The 17881-nt window shown below is 31.8% G+C and overlaps 1 protein-coding gene and 1 long non-coding RNA gene across 4 annotated transcripts; both read right to left on the bottom strand.

Moving 5' to 3' along the window:
* Positions 1 to 8578: 8578 nt before the first annotated feature.
* LOC110739703 lies at positions 8579 to 11282 on the bottom strand. 3 transcript variants are annotated; one of them, XR_002514874.1, is made up of 8 exons: positions 10885 to 11282; positions 10766 to 10792; positions 10633 to 10668; positions 10503 to 10546; positions 10376 to 10419; positions 10258 to 10285; positions 9378 to 9524; positions 8579 to 8615 (listed from the first exon to the last, which is right to left on the bottom strand). It is a non-coding gene; the product is annotated as an uncharacterized LOC110739703 (long non-coding RNA). The 3 variants fall into 3 exon arrangements; XR_002514872.1 differs by lacking the exon at positions 8579 to 8615 and having other exon boundaries at positions 9219 to 9524; XR_002514873.1 differs by lacking the exon at positions 8579 to 8615 and having other exon boundaries at positions 9219 to 9524; positions 10890 to 11282.
* Positions 11283 to 14832: 3550 nt separating this feature from the next.
* LOC110739634 (putative F-box protein At1g32420) lies at positions 14833 to 15648 on the bottom strand. The gene has a single exon (XM_021920082.1). It carries the CDS (start codon positions 15646 to 15648, stop codon positions 14833 to 14835), a length of 816 nt encoding a protein of 271 aa, XP_021775774.1.
* Positions 15649 to 17881: the final 2233 nt, after the last annotated feature.

Raw genomic sequence — 17881 nt, 5'->3', positions numbered from 1 at the left:
TAAAAAGAGAGCCCAAAGGTGAGTTGTTGGACGAAGCTGGGCCTGCTGCCAAATTTGCGCGGGCCTGCCCCTTTGCTGAGCCAGATTTCTTGTTGTTGTTGGGCCTACCTACAATCTCAAAACAATGAGATTCTAGGTGACCTTTCTTCTTACAAAAATTGCAGAAAGTGTCTATCCAGCAAGTCGTGGCTTCGTGCCCTGTTCGCCGACAACGAGAGCACACTGGTTTCTCTGAGTTGCGACCTTCACCACGCGCCGCCTCTCCCGTCGAGTCTAGACCTGTGCGGACAGCAAAGCCGGTGGCGTCAGTGGGTGTAGAAACAGTTCCGGCAGCTGCTTGTTTGGAAAGGGGAACCCCTTCTTCTTGAACAACTAGTTGATATGCCCTGTCGAGAGATGGTAGCGATTCTTGCGAGAGAATTTGGGTGTGAACAGAGGAATAGAAATCTGAACAAAGACCTATCAAGAAGTCATGGAGGCGAGCCTGGGCACGACGTTCCTCTTGCTGCTTTCCAGCCGAGCAAGAACCGCAGCAAGAACAGGAGATGAGGGGCTCATGGCGGTCCAGCTCCTGCCAAGCGTGTGAAGGATGCCGTAGTAGGCAGAAACAGTCATCGACGGTGGTTGCTCACACCATGCAATTGAAGATCGGAGCTGCTGAATTCGCGGTCCGTTTGATTGTGCAAAGCGTTGCCGTAGATGATCCCAAAGTAGTTTGGCGTCCCTGAATTTGGACAGAGTCGGTCTTAAATTAGGGTCGATTGTATTCGAATTCCAAGAAATAAGCATGGCGTTTAACGCCATCCAATCAGATTTCGTACACGGTGGTGATGGAGTATTAATCGTTCCATCCAGAAATTCGAATTTCCGACGAGCTTCTAAGGCCGTTTGAATGTCGGCAGCCCAAGAATCATAGTTGTCGGGTGTAAGGCGGGTAGGGGTAATGAAATCCCCCGGCCGATCTTGCGGACCAAGGTAGTAAGGAGAATTAGGTTCGATTTTGGGAGGTGGAGGAGGAGGTGTGTCATCACCGCCTGCCATAGCTATTGTTTAGAAAAAATTTAGGCCTGATACCATGTAGAATTATGAATTACCAATAAACTTTGGCTTGCCTTTCATTAGCTCATAATGAGAGTATTTATAATACATCCAATAAGAAGTCCTACCTTATCTCTAACTCTAGGAAAACCTAGATTAACTAGGAATATAAATCCTAATATTATCTAAATAACCCTAAAATATATTCATATATCTATAGAGTTGAACTTATAAATTGCCAGCAATTAGCTTTAAGTTTTTGTGTATATATTTCTTTTTCTTTGATACATGCTCCTTTCTCAATACTGTGATCCCTCGTTTATTCTAAAATATAATCTTTTTATGACTTGTAGTTAGCTGAAGATATATTGAATGAAATTTAAATAAGGTTTGATAATGCAAGTGGAAATAATGTGAATAAGATGAACACACACTGTAATTATCCTTTTCATTATAGAACTATCGCAGTACAAATATATCAGTCTAAATTGAATAAGATCGATTGATGGTACTAGCATAGCTTAAATTTCAAAGGTTATATTTTTTTAATGTATAATTATCTTATACTCAATTCATCAAAGTGAGTCCAATGTGGCAAATTGAGTAGATACTACATATTTCAAGTATTTCTCTTGATGCTTTATTTCCCATAGTTTCTATCTCAAAATGTTTTGATTACCTTTTAATAGATTTTGTTTTATTTTAACGATATAATGAATTTTTAACTTTATTTTAATTTTTTGTGTTAAAAATTTTATTTATTTATTTATTATTGAGAGAAATATGCTACTAGAATGTAAACATAAAGACACCAAAATATGACTCACTTTAAGATCCAAATAATCTTCAAAATTGATAGCTGACATCCATACATGTAATATTTTTACTGATTAAGCTTTTTAGTAGTGTTATACAGTATATTTTTTGTCCCAATTAATATTGGGATATCTATCTTATTTAGGAATTTTTTTGAACATGCAGCAAATTAAGTAACCAAAAAAAAAAAAAATCTTTAATTTTTAAAATGTTTTCTTTGTTTACATGGAAGTAACTGTTTTAATCTTAGTCTGTAGTTTTTTTTTTCATATCAATTCTTAAATAAACCTAGTCCATAATAAACTTATTGTGGACCAGCTACCTCTCACGTGCGTGTGGAGGAGGCAACCAAATTTCGGACAACTTAAATTTTTATTTGTTAGCTTCATCCTTCTTTTCCCCTCTTTTTTGCTCTTTTAGCATAAGTCACTTTCTCTCTCTTCGAATTGCTCTTCCTCTACTTTATCTCTCTTCACGACTCAAATTCAATTTCAAGATTGCTCAATTTCTTCTTCAATGGAAAGAACGTTTAGGAAGAGAAGAGGTCTTCGTTCTTCAGACGCAAATCGCATTAATCAACAAATTCCTGGTACAATTTTTTTTTTCGAGTTGATTTCTATAATTTTAAGTTAATTAATCGTTGTTTTTCTTCAATTGAAACTATTTTCATGAGTTTTTGTTTGAATTTTGTTTCGCATTGAAGATTTTGTGAAGATCTAGGGTTTCAGTCTTTTCGATTCTAGTGTTTTTTGTTTTCCGAAGGTATCTTTTGGCTTTTTGGCTTCAATTACTCCTAGTATATACGAATTAGGGTTTTTTTGCTTCAATTACACCTAGTATGAATTAGGGTTTCAGTTTTTAATATTCATGATTAATTCCAAATTCACTGTTTATGTTTTACAATTAGGTATTTAATTAATTTATTTATGGTTCTGATTTGTATTTGCAAATTTGGAGAGTGTAGTTTGGTGATTGTTGATCTCATATTTGGTTGATGTAGCATTATATAGGTCACTATTGTATAAAACGAAGTATGTTTTATTCTCTTTATATCAGAATAGGCGTTTTAGTTGGTTGAATACGAGTAATTGTTGCTGAGGTTTGGTGGATGGTTTTGTTATTATTTTTATGTATAGTAGCATTTGTTAAGCAGTATTGTTGTGATCTTGAGCATTTTACCAGTGAATAAAAAATATCTGGTTGAAATCGTCCATATGTTGTTGATTATTTACCATATTTGGAGAGTGTAGTTTGGTGATCGTTGATTATGCAGAGCTTAGCAGCTAGTTGTAAACACTATTTAGAATAGACTGTATACTTCTTGCTTTTTGTACCGTTTATGGCATATGTTGATAGCTTGAATCACCGAATGAGATTATTGGTAATGATCCGAACTAAAATTTGCTTCTCTAAAATGATTATTTGTTGACTCATTCTGCTAGTGTTTAAGGAGATTATGTCTTGGGCAAGTGAGGCGAGTGTGTGGTGGTTTGTGAGGCCTGGTTGGTGCGGCAATGTTGGTGGGGTGACATGCAATGTGTGGGCTGCTACTAGCAGCCATGTGGAATGTTTATGCTTTTTTGCGGGTATTGTGGTAGTTGTCGTCGATGGAATTGTTGGTAGTAGCAGTTGGAACTTAATTTAGGGGGTTAGAAATTTTGTTGTTGCTGTTGTGTGGTGGATTGGTTGAATGTAGGGAGGTGAGTGTGGTATTATTTAATTTAGGGGGTGGTGGTGTACGATAAGATTAGGCTCGCTTGTTTGTTGCTACTGCTCTGTTGCTTAAGATCAAGGAAGTGGAAAGTAGAATATGCAAATATTGATTATAGATTTATAGTGTCTCTTTTTATTCAAAGCATCACTCTAGATAAATAGAGTAATTATGATTTTAAAAAAGACTATTATTTTCAAAAAGGGAGTTTAGTTTATTTAAGTCTCAATATGTGAATAAAAGGATCACTATATGTTATTATGTTCCTAATTTTGTGAGATGTAGCAACTCTTTTTAATCAAAGTGTTTATTTACTCCTTAGTTATAATAGAGCAACTATGATTCCAAAAAGAGTTACTATGTATATGAATAAGGTTGTTTAGTTTATTTAAGGGTCCCGATGCATATTAGACGACCATTGTACAAATAATAAGGTGAGGCTATGTACTCCCTTTGTTCTAAGAACTTGAACTTCTATTGGGTTTAGGTTTGAACATGTCAGCTAGAGTTATCTAGTTAATACTTTCAATTTAAAGAATGTGGTCTATCACCCTAGACAGTTTGACATTAATTAATGTTGTCTATGACTAAGATACTTTGTTTGTTTTAAGGGTGTCACAGACTCATGGTCATTCTTCTTATTTATGTTATTGTCAACAAGATGTTCTTTTATTTCAATATTTGGTTTAAGCAACAAAGGGACAGATAGAAGGATTGTCCATATATATATATATATATAAGCTATTAGCTCAAAGGGTAGAGCAATGTACAATAATGTACATGGTGTGGGTTCAAGTCCCACATAGCCTAAGCTACAACAATGCTTGTGTGTTGCTATCATTGATGAGTTGTGTTTTGGTCATTGTATGTAGTAGTTTGTTAGCAGAAAGTGCATAAATAACTACTTAGCTTGCATTGTTATCCTATATTGTAGTATGATAAAGGTCACTATATTCAAATAGGGGTTACTACATGTTAAAAAAAGATCACTGTATTTAAATAAGGCTACATATAAAAAAAGGTCACTATATTCAAGTAGGGGTTACTACATGTAAAAAAAAGGGTCACAATACTAAAATCGGGGTTACTACATGTAAATAAAGGTCGCTATATTCAAATAAGGGTTACTACATTTAAAAAAAGTCACTATATTTAAATAGGAGTTACTACATGTAAAAAAAAAGTCAACTATATTCAAATAGGGGTTACTACATGTAAAAAAACAAAAGTCACTATATTCATATAAGGGTCATAACATCTGTGAAAAAGTAACCTATTTTTTAAAAAGGGTCACTAAATGTCTAAATCTTATTAGCCTGTATAGGACTTGAACCTACATCCTCTGTGCCAATAAAAATATACACAGTGCTCGACCAATTGAGCTAATAGGCTTATAGAGTTTTCAACTATATATGATTCTCCAAATCCTACAATACTCTATTATAAAGGCATTAATGTCTTTAGAACAAATTAGTTTTATCAAAAGCAAAAGAGGGATAGTACCAAACAATAAGCCTAAGCCTATGAGAGTTAGTTGGCATTGAAGGCAGCTATATAGAGCAGAAACTCAATCACCTAGCTATATACAGTGACCCTTAAATAATATAGCAACCTTTCTACTACACTAATGTCATAATAGACATAGTGACCTTTATTTAAGCATGTTGTTAGCCTCCTCCCAAAGTCTATACTTCCATTTCACAGGCCTTCAACTAGCCGAAAACCATAAAACCCCCAATTTTTTTTATTATCTTTTCCACATCAAACTTCACTACTAACACTGCATAATTAATAAATCAGAAAAATAACTTAACACAAATCAAAATTCTACTCACAATGTAAATTATGTAATTCTCCATCCTTGAAACTACATAAAATTACCAGAACTAACACCATCATCAATCATTAAGACCTCAAATTATAAGCTAACGAACCCAATATTGATCAAGAAAATTCCAATCGATTCTTGTTTAAGAAAAATTAAAAGCCCTAAGTAGACAAAAATCTGATAATTTGGGCAGAATTAAATCAAATTAAGAACATAATCAGTTTTTATTCATGATAGTTAATCGAATTTTTGGCAGAATTAAATCAAAATAAAGAGTAATTGATACCTTCATTGTTATTTGTGTTTGATTACAATTCATAAATTGATTTGTTGAGATCTATTGCAGTAGAATTTCGTTCTTCAATTGATGAATTTGCTTCGTGATTTCGGGTCGATGATATTCAACGCAGAGGAGAGAGAATAAAATTGAGGCTTTTGTTTTAATTTAAATGATAGATGACTGGGGTTTTATACTTTTATAAGGACTTTGTTAGAATTGGGCTGGGTAGGTTCACTGGGCTATTTTGTTCTGACAATGACACGTGATATCATAAGGTCCACAATAAATTTATTGTGGACCAGGTTCACCCAAGAGTTTTTGTTTTTTTCATTATTCCTTGAAGTTAAATAAATGATAGTAAAAGGATATTAATTTTAATGAGGCAACCCCCATTTATCTTCTAACGTGTTTATCTCTATGTGCAACCTCATAAAAAAGAATTTAAAAAAAGTAAAATAAAAAATTAGAGTTTCAGAATAGTTTCAGGTTGTGAATACGCCGTTATCATTACTTTCCTCTTCCTCTCAGCTTTCTCTCTCCTCCCTCCCCTGGCCACCATTTTTGAGTTTTCTCTCTGCTCCCCTCCACAATGAAGGAAGCTCATAAGCAAATTCAGTGGAAATTGTAATTGTTTCTTTCTCTGTCCTCTGCTCACATGGCCATAAATGGATCGGAAAAAGCTCATAAGTCGAATTAATGGAGAAATCAGAGTAGAATTTCAATAGAGGATACCGAGCTAAGAAAGGTGCTAATGGAAAAACTATCGCTATCTTCTGGTGGCTTCGCCGGTAAAATCAAAGAAAACCCTACGAAAAAATGTATAAATATGGGAATGGTTAACCCTATAGGTAGATGTTGTGTTTGTTTGTGAGGCTTCTCTTCTTCATTGATTTCACCATTGAAGATGGTGGTCATTAGTTTCTTCATTCATTTATCATTCTTGGAAACTCTGTCAAATGATGATAATGGCATAAACTACTGTTGCTACATAATAGACATGGGTTTTACATATATGCCCCCACTTAATATGTCGCAAGTTTATCAAAACACTCGCTATAAACAAGTGTTTATCATAGAGAAAAACTTGAATTTTCTCTATTTTAATTTATTAAATTTTTCCATTTTATTAGGTTGATTGATTGATTGATTTTTATTTTTATTTTTATTTCTTAGTAGCACTGTATGATTTTAAATAAATTTCTTGCTTTTTTTTTAATGATATTAAATTTATCTCAGCATCTTTACAAAACATTTAAACGACATGAATTCACCATCACGGTAACCTAAGAGCAATTAATAGTCAATATCAATGCAAATCTAAGTATATTGCATTTGAAATATTTTTTTCTTGAACAAATATATGCTCATATCAATAAGAACTAATAACATCGGTTTAAATAAGGAAGGAAAACTATCTTTAACGGATTTTCTATGTTATATTATCAAAACGTAATATGGTAATTATTTTTCTAAAATTTCATGTGTAATTATTTTTCTAAAATTTGTTAATCGATGAAGTATAGTTTTTGTACAATTATCACTATCTTTATATCATGATATCATCAAAAATGTCGTAATATATCCTTAGAAATAATAATAAGAATAAAATTATTGTGTGGTAAGATATATATGACATGTAGGGGTAGGACTTTTCAAACCGAACCATGAAACCGCCCGTTACCGAACCGAACCATCACGGACCGATCCGTTTATAAACCGATAAATACAAATCGAAAAACGAACTGAACCGTTCAATATCAAACCGAAACCGAATTGAACCGCTCAATGTCAACCCGTTACGGACCGTAAACCAATAACAAACCAAACTGCGCAAATCCGAACCGAAACGAAACCGAACCGAATGGTTTATAAACCCGTTAATGACCCGAACCGTTTATAAACCGAAACCGTTTAAACCGAAAAAAAAAACCGTTTAAACCGAACCATTTGTAACCCGTTAACTGTTTAAACCGACCCGTTTATGAACCGAAACCGTTTAAACCGCACGTATAAACCGAACCGTTATAATCCGCTAACCGTCTAAACTGAACTGCCATAACCCGTTAAACCGTTAAAATCAAACTGTTTTCGAATCGCAACCTGTTTAGACTGATCCGATTACAAACTGCTTAATTCAAATTGAATTATTTACAACCTAAATGACTAAATAGTAAATACAATTAATGTTAATAAATGTAGATCTAATCAAACGGCTTAGGTTTATACAAAGGTTTATATCACCTAGATCTAGGCCAACGACATTATTAATATCGTTTTAGATTACTTATTTATTTTAATTACAAGATATATCATTTGTATAATTGTATCATTTTCATTCCAGTAATAATGCTAGTCCACCCAAATTATCTTCATTGTTCCTTGATATTCATGATCATCCAATAACACTCAAAGCCTCAAAGGTAACATAAGATTGGAGATGTATGAGATTGCGTTACACAAATGGCATAAGCATTAGAATATTACTGTACTAGTCAATAAGGCGTACAAATGTACAATCATTCACATTATCACTTTATAAAACTTTCTTATACAAGTATTTTGTAAAGGGGAGGACTAAAATGTTTATAAAACACATTTTTTTAGCTTTTCTTAAATTAAACCAGATATTAAGTAAAAGAATTTTAATAAATACGGAGGCATCCCAAATCTGTAGCCACAATTATTTCATAACATTACCACAAATCCAGCAGATAAATAGCATTAAAATTAGAGTAATATCAACAAGCAATTAAAAAAAGTCACCATTTTCATTGATTAAAATTCACAATACATATACCAATACATAATGAAACTACTATCACTACTACCCAGATTAGATTTCAGATTTATCAACTAAAATATCATCAAGTTTAGGGTTGCAAAAAATGATACATGATAAGATGAAGGGAGGAGTGAGAATGTGAGTGATTTGGGAGCAGAATCTTGAAGCAGCAGCACAGCACCCAAGAGTAGAGGAAATAGCAGCAACAAGCAGGAACCAGCACACGCAATAACAGATCAGCAACTTATCAGAAGCAAGGAATAATATAAGCAGAAGGGACTCAGCAGGAACTTATTTTTGTTTTTCAAAATTGCTCTCAGATTTACGTTTATCGTATCATCACTGAGCAATGGTTGTTTTAACTTAAAACTTGAAAAATGCTGCCAGCAAGTACATATACATTGAAGTCTCAACATAAATGACAAGGGCAACGATGATTCAAGAAAAATTAAAACAGCAAGCATAAGAAACAGCAGCAACAAAACAACAGCAAGCATAAGAAACAACAGCAACAACTCAGCAGAGATAACAACCAAAAGGCAAAAGCACTACCAGCAGGCAGCAGCTCATAACAAGTTCAAGCAACTTCAAAATTATAGCTTTTGTTTTTTAAAATTGCTCTCAGATTTACATCTCTGAGCAATGGTTGTTTTAATAAAAACTTGAGAAATGCTGCCAGCAAGTACCAAAATACATTTAACTATTTAAGTCTCAACATAAATGACAAGGGCAACGATTTTAAAAGTCTTGAAAAATACTGCCAGCAAGTCTGAAAATAAATGACAAGGGCAACGATTTTTCAAGATAAAATAAACCACAATGAGACACAAATACCAGTTATGCAGATGAAGCACTTTCGGCTTCAATCTCTTTACCAATAAGGAGGACGTCTTTACAAAAAAAGTGTAATGCTTCCATATACCTGCGGTTCTTTGACGTTTATTAACAGAAGGATTGATAGTGCCGGTATTACTAGCATCATCAAGCGGGACAGAGGCAGCTTGAGAGCTAACAATATCAAAATTTGATTGCCTCTCATAGTCAAATTCATCATACTCACGAGACATGACTGAAACAAAAAAAAAAAAAACAGCATTTATAAGTACCAAATTAAGTGACAGATTCTACTAATAGTGAGCAATTAAGCATGCATTGTCTCATGTGACTGACATATGTGTACATTTTAAGTAATAACTTTAAGCCAATCATACAAGTATACATTTTAAGTACATACAAGTATACTAACTTTAAGTACTAACTTTAAGCCAATCAGACAAGTATACATTTCACTGGACTTTCCTGAGGTAATGGTAACAAACTAATAGAGGCCTCAGACAAACTAGGCCCATTTAATAAATGTTGGACTTGGGCAGAATGTACAAAGTATGACATTAGGCACAAATGCACAATTATTTTATAGTCCATTACTTGGAGTTTAGTTTCCAAAAAAAAAAAACACACACACACACACACAAAAACTAAATTTGAAAAAAAAAAAAAAATCCTCATATCATACTTCCCACAAACAATTCTTGGATTAAATTGGGATTTGGGACATAAATACACAACATAACACTAACTAAAACTACATGTTACATTGAATTATAATATATGCTTTTTTTTATACAAGTATCATATAGTATAAACCATAAAAACCCCCATCAAATTCATATACTCAACATCATGATCATATACACAGAAAAATAAAATTTCACAAAAAAAAAGCACAAAATAACGAAATATACATTGCAGAACAATTAATGAACAAAAGATCGAAACTTAGAATAAGAATAAAAAAATACCTTATACCGTGAGTAGAATATGACAGATCTACAAAAAAAAGAAAAAAAAAATTAAAACTTCAAAAAAAAAAGCACAAATTAATTAATTATACATAGCAAAAGAAAAAAGAAAAAATACCTTATACGTTTATACACTTATACCGTGAGTATAGTATGACAGATCTACAAAAAAAAGAAAAAAAAAATTAAAACTTCAAAAAAAAAATCACAAATTAATTAATTATACATAGCAAAAGAAAAAATACCTTATACGGTTATACCGTGAGTAACTGAGTATAGTATGACAGATCTACAAAAAAAAATAAGAAAAAAAAAGATAAAACTTCAAAAAAAAAGCACAAATTAATTAATTATACATAGCAAAAGAAAAAATACCTTATACGGTTATACCGTGAGTATAGTATGACAGGTCTACAAAAACAAAAAAAGAAAAAAAAATTAAATCTTCAAAACAAAAAAAAGCACAAATTAATTAATTATACATCGCAAAAGAAAAAAGAAAAACTACCTTATACCGTGAGAGAATAAGACAGATCTACACAAAAAAAAAAAAAAAAATTAAAACTTCAAATAAAAAAGAACAAATTAATCAATTACATAAATTGCAAAAGAAAACAGAAAAAATACCTTACCGTTCGCCAATAAGGAGATTCAGATGCAGAGAGATGATGAAGAGGGAGATTCAGAGGTGTGAGAAAGTTAGGAGATTCAGAGGCGTTAGGAGAGAGAGAGATGGAGAGGAGCAAGTTAGGAGAGAGAGAAAGCCGTTTAGATTATGATGAAATGATCAAATGAGGCGTGCAGCGTGCTACTGCTGTTGTTAGGTTTAGGTTAGGTTAAAACTTCTTCCCCTAATCTAACCGTCCATTTCCAATCTCAATATCTCACCGTTCATTTCAATTTTTTTTTTGGTAGTAATTAAGGATCTAGCATCTTCATACATCCAACGGTCTTGTTTTGTTTTGTTCTTTTCGAGGTCTTTTTGACCGTTTATTATTATTATTTTTTTTGATACTACCGTTCATTTTTTTAAACATATTAAATATTATTGTTAATTATTTATTTTTATTATTATTATTTTGAATTTTTGACTTTTGAGGTTTTATTATTATTATTGTTATTAATAATGTTATTTTTATTAATATTGTTATTTTTATTATTATTGTTATTATTATTATTATTGTTAGTATATTTTTTTGTTAATATTATTATTATTAAAATACTACTACTATTAATCTATTATTACTGTAAGTAATTTATTACTTATAAATTGTAAGAAACGCAAATGTTTCAAAATTGAAATTGATTCATTACGAGTTTACGACATAGTTAATGTACATCAATATCTATCATCTCTATATGTATATAATTAATCAACTATATATTAATATATATGATCGGTTTAGGGTTTAGGGTTTTAAGTTTTTTTGGGTGGTTAGATTTTACATCATGCATCAAATCATCCTAATGTAGTAAGTTTTTTTGGGTCCGATGTCTGAATGAGTTTAGTTTAGAGCATTACAAAAGATTTCGACAATGAACGAATGATTTTTTGTACAGATGCTGTTATCTTTCATGTTTAACCGTTAACTAAACAATAGCCGAAACTATTCTCAATGTACGTAGCATGTCTGTTGCCATGAAAAATATATTTAATTTGATATTGATCCGACCATACTAGCTAGTTTGCTATTATATACATTTAATTTGGCAATACTGTTAGTAGATTTGATATACCGCACGCTATCAAGTTGACTGTGAATAGAATCTAAATTATCTAATGTATGTCATTGTGGTTCGACCTACTTGATCAAACTCATAATTAAACTGAACATCCTCTTTAAGTTTAACCGGTAAACATAAATCATTATATATGTGAGTCTGTGACTTTAAATGTAATAAACTAATTAATAAGACTAGTAACTAATAAGTAATAAACTAATAACTAATAAAGTAATGAAATCTAACCATTATTTTTCATGGGCATTCAATTTAATTGTTATGTATTTGACTATTTGTACATTAGTATTGCATAATGATTTCATCACCACTTTAGTGATTTTGTGATTTCGTCCATTTAACTTATCAAGTTGTTTGAGTTAGTAATCTGAATAAAGTAACAAACTAAATAAGTAAATAACTAATCCATTTAATCTCGTTTAACTTATAAATTATAAGAAATGCAAAGTTTGGAAATTGAAATTGATTCAATACGACATTGTTAATGTATATCAGTATATGGATTATGTATATGAGTATATCATATGGTACGAATGTACGATTGGTATCATACTATCATTGTCTCGTTGAATCGTTGGTATCATGGTATGTACGTATAACGGTATAAACCGTATAATCGATAAACATATATGATTATTAAAACTTAAAAGTTTAAAACACTTGTTGATCGATCTAATTGAATACTTGTACATTCTTAATTATCAATTTATCGTATTCTAAGTATCAACTCATTAAATCATGGTCATGACGCGATCTTTAAAACAATCATGAATTCATGACCCAGACCGCTTATAAACCGAACCGGCATGATCCAAACCGTTCATAAACCGAACCAATTGGATTGTGTAAACCCTCCACTAAACCGGCCCATTTCAAACTGAACCGACATGATTCGCACCGTTTATAAACCGAACCGATATTGACCTAGGTAAACCCGCCCCTAAACCGACCCATTTCAAACCAAACCGGTTTGATCCAAACCGTTTGTAAACCGAACTGACATTGACCCGGGTAAACCCGCCGCCTAAACTGACCCGTATCAAACCGAACCGACATGATCCGAATCGTTTATAAACCGATCCGCTTATGAACCAAAACCGAATTTAAACCGCAAAGAAATAAACCGAAACCAAACCGAGCCGTGACTAACCCAAACCGAACCAAACCGATCCGACAGCTAAACTAAACCGTTTCAATCCGAACCGCTCCAAACCGAAACCGACTCAAACCGAGGTCAAACCGAACCGCCAGACCGAAGTCCCACCCCTAATGACATGTTATAGAAACATGTATATTGGAATTCTCAATTTTTTTTTTTTTTTTTACAATAGCAGGAATTCTCATTGGTGACCTTGTATTATTGCAATTTCACTTTGATAGAAATAATAACTTTATTGGTACTAAGCTTGTACCACCAAATTATCTTGTTTGTGGCATTAATAATATTAAAAACCTAAGTAAATTATCTAACTAATTATGTGGTTAAGTATTGCATAGTTATGATTCTCCTCCAAAATGTACATGATGTTTCCCCACCTCTATTAACGATGCAACCTTGTTGACCACCCATGCAATGGGCCGCGGATAAAACAACTTTAATGGTTGCACAAGACGGCTACGCAGAGTCAAGAAGTAAGAGAATGCTAGCAAGCCCGATTTCTTTGAAAACAGAGATGTTGTATGTCGAGCATTGACTGGTCTTAAAATTGAAAGGATTGAGTGCGAGAGAGCATATACTAAATACCCACCTCATTTTGTAACACATAATGAAAATTGCTCATGTTTTCAACCATTATATTTTTTCATATATAATACAGCCGTACACTACTAGCTATCAATACGATTCACCCCTAAAGAAAACTATCAAAATAACTCCTTTCATATTTCACACAAGATTACACATAAATCATATTATAATCAACAACATTCAAAAGTATCAACAAAATGCAAATCTAATTTAATGATTTTCTAGAAAAGAATAGATATTTTGCAAAACTCCTATAAAATCAACGTAAAATGATCGGAGCTGCAAAAATTCACAGCAATAAAAAAATAAAATTAAAGAGGAAAGAATATATATATATACATTTTTTAATTTTTATTATTGGAGAGTCGTTGTGGGGAGGGGTTAGTGTGTTTCTTCAATAGTAATGGAGGTTAGGAATCATCTTGAAGGAAAAATCTTAACTTGCAATAGTTGAATATAGTTAGTAAAGTAATTTTTTCTAGGTTTTTTGATAATTAAAGCCATTAGTAATTAAACTCAATAGTAAAGAGTTACCATAATATTACTTTATCTAATTCCCTAAGTTAATGTAGCCATAGAAACCAAGGAACATAAGATATGGGAACTATGCTTGTGACTCCATTTTTTGTAAAGAAAAGAGAGATAGAGAGAAGTAAAATATGTAGAATTTAGAATAACAGATAAAAATGAAAAATGAGTAGAGTTTATGAAAACAAGGAAGTAAGTTCTTGTTTGTTTACTAAAGAGTAAGTGCAATAATAAAGGGTCACTACTGAAAAATTTTCATGAATTATTCATGATATGGATGATGAAAATCTAAAATTTAAAGGAAGAAACAAGTTGAATACATCTTTTATTTTAGTTGAAACACATTTAATATTAAATCACTTATCAATGAAAATTATATGAAAAATTATATTAATATGTTGTTTGACCATGAAAGACGAAAAATAATATATTAAATTAGAAAACAAAAATACAAGTTATATATATATATATATATATATATATATATATATATATATATATATATATATATATATATATATATATATATATATGAGATAAAGATCCTACAATTATGTTATTTAACGAAATGGAAAAGAAATTAAGGTTCCTTGACGCACTCCATTATGCAAAGCCAAACTCTCCATGTAAACGCTAGTGAAAACTGGAGAAAGTTTATAACTCTTCACAAGAACCTTGGTTTCTTCGTTGTAGATGTTGTAAGAGTTCACCCCTCCTTTATTTCCAGCAAAAAACAACTCACCATCTATCTTGAAATACAAGCACTTATGAAGCAATTGTAAATTTATTGTATGTCGTTTAGTCCATGATTGTTCCATGTTTTCTACCCCTTCCATGACCCATATTTGAGAATGAGTATTAAAAACTTCCATAAGTGAAATCGATTGAGCCAAATTAATGGGAAACCTTTCAACATCCCTTTCATGGCCCAATGCATTAGGTAGCTCACAATTCGGCAACTTAACATATTTTAATGTCTCATTACGCACATTAAATGATACAAAATGAGAAATTATACCATTTGGAGTAGCTTTTTGGATGTCAATCCCTAACCAATATATTTTACCATTAAGAAAAATCTTTGGACCACCTTGAACCCAATAATATGGCCCGTCAAATTTTTTGACATTCTTCCAAGTGCAAGTGCTAAGAGTAAAAATTTCAACTATTTTTGGAATATTAATGTCACTTCTTTTATAAAAACTTACTACAACCTTGTAATCATTTATAACTTGGTCAAAACCAAAAGCACAATCAACAACAAACCTTTGATCTTCAAATGACCCAAAGGTAGGAGGGAGCACAAAGGCTTTCTTGATTGAAGGGTTCCACAACAAAATATTGTAAAGTTTATTCTTCGATATATACTCCTTCATGCACAACAACCCATTAATGTAGCCCGCGACTTTATAACGATCATACCAAGTAGTGTCTATTTCAAATTTAGATATTTTTCTAAATTTTTCTATATTTCTTATTGTGCACAATTGATGAGAATTTATACACTTCTTGGGTGGCTCTAAGACTAGTAGGTGAGATTGATTTTTATTGTTTTTGTTATTTGTCAAATAGGTTGAAGGAAAATTTGTGTTATGTATGAGAGAGTACCATAACTTGCAGATGCAACAACTTTTTAGTAGAGCTTTCACAGGCAATTTTGTGAGTATTTCAATATATATTTCATCAGGTAAGGTGATTTGAGGACTTTTAATTCTCTTTTTTTTCACCATATTTGATTTTTTTTTTTTTTTTTAAAAAAAAAAAACAAACCTTGTTTGTAAGAGAGGAAAAAGAACCAAGGGTTTTAACTATTATCTTTGAATAATATGCTCCATAATTTATAGAAGACCAGCCATATTTAGGCCAGTACATAAAGTCATATGATTGGCAAGATATCTCTCTTGTATGGAAGGAAAAATAAACCTTAATCACTTACATTGTATCTAATATCGTGTGTATATCACAAATTCTAAGGAAATATATGATTATGTTTGATATGTTCATATTAGATAATCTATTTTGATCCATGCAATAATGTAAATGTGATCAAATGAGATTTTTATTACTAGGTAAGATTTTATGAAAAGATCACCACTAAATTGGAAATAAAAGATTGTTTCACACATATATATATATATAAACCGTATTGACTTTCTAAATTATATCACGACGACATATGTAATTGTTTATTAATTTTTCGCAAAAAATGTACTACCTACATACGTACCGCTATTTTAGAAAGGAGTGCTTAGGGAGTAAAAGATGTAGTCCTAAACATTATTAACCAACATTGCTTCCAATCACTTATTTATGTCATATATAAAGAGACCAACGTTTTATAGGTGATAAATTTGGAATTTCCTTTTTTACTATCACTTCAAAATATAAATTCCTTCATACACAAACCCCTTCTCACTATTTTTTTTTGTTAAAAACTTCAATATATCATGCTTAAAAAACATGAAATGTAGAAAGTTGTTGAGGTAAGTATTGCTCTTTACTAACAAGTTAAATACTCTATCTTGTTCTAGAATATTAGGGGGATGCCCCTTGAGTTACCGGTTTTAAAGATTGATAACCTTGCTAACGTAAAATAAAAAATACGGAAGTAAAAGAAGTAAAACAAGTGAGGTTGCTCAAAGAAACGAGTAGATAAACATATGACAAAAGATACAAATGTATTCCATTAATTAGAGGATAAAGTCAGGTCTATAATTGTGCAAGTTAAAGGAGAAGTTACCTCCATGGTTATGCAATTGGAAAAGACGAACAATTTTTAATACATGCTATGTGATAAACTACACTATCGCTTGGCTACTAAGCCAAGGGTTACTACGAAAGCTAAGAAAAAACTTAAAAGAAATGAATGCTTGTGGTTAGTTATTTGTTGATTGATGTCTTTCTTTCTGTCCATGCACTTCTATTTATATGCAAAATGGAGCGGTTATGGCTGACTCCCATAATTGTTGTACGATTATGCTTCTTGGTGCCAACACTACTTTGAAAATTAAAATCATCCATTAGCTTTCTAATCCGGCCTATCTATTATTGGGCCTTAGTGTGATAACAGTCCAGTGGCTGTTATGTTTTAATCAAACTAGCCCAAAGACCCTGACTCTAGGATTTCTCAACTTAGTCAAAGTCAAGAGAGTCAATTAAAAAGTCAAAAATCTAATTTTTGGGTGTAACAAATGCCCCCCTAATTTGGGTTGTTGATAGCGTTTGAAACCAACCAAATTATGACTCTTTAAGCATAAATATAAAGCATTGTGTATGTCTAACTCTGCAAATACCAAGCACAAAGTATAAACATTACTTAATATTTATTAAAATAAAATAGTTACAAAATAAGAGCATTTCAAAACTTACATTAGTAGAAAAAATGCTATTCGTAACGCCCTATTAGTAACTAACGTAAGTTATGCTAGTTACTAAAACAATAATAGTAATCGTCTAATATAATGCCAGTTACTAATAATATGACACTAGTAACCAACATTGACAAAGTAATTGTGATGGCTTTGAAATTGGGTAGAGCTTATAGCCTTGACAAAGTAATTATCGAATCTGTCTGTCAAGTGGTCACCAATAGACTGTCCAAGGGTGCAG

This window comes from Chenopodium quinoa, unplaced genomic scaffold, assembly GCF_001683475.1.
Source record: "Chenopodium quinoa cultivar QQ74 unplaced genomic scaffold, ASM168347v1, whole genome shotgun sequence".
Lineage (NCBI taxonomy): Eukaryota > Viridiplantae > Streptophyta > Magnoliopsida > Caryophyllales > Amaranthaceae > Chenopodium > Chenopodium quinoa.
Note: the sequence above shows the minus strand (reverse complement) of the source record. Positions and strands in the feature narration are given on the sequence as shown.

What these genes read in the sequence shown, in the direction of transcription:
- LOC110739634 (XM_021920082.1), bottom strand. Translation starts at nt 15,648, where the DNA reads ATGAAGGAGTATATATCGAAGAATAAACTTTACAATATTTTGTTGTGG.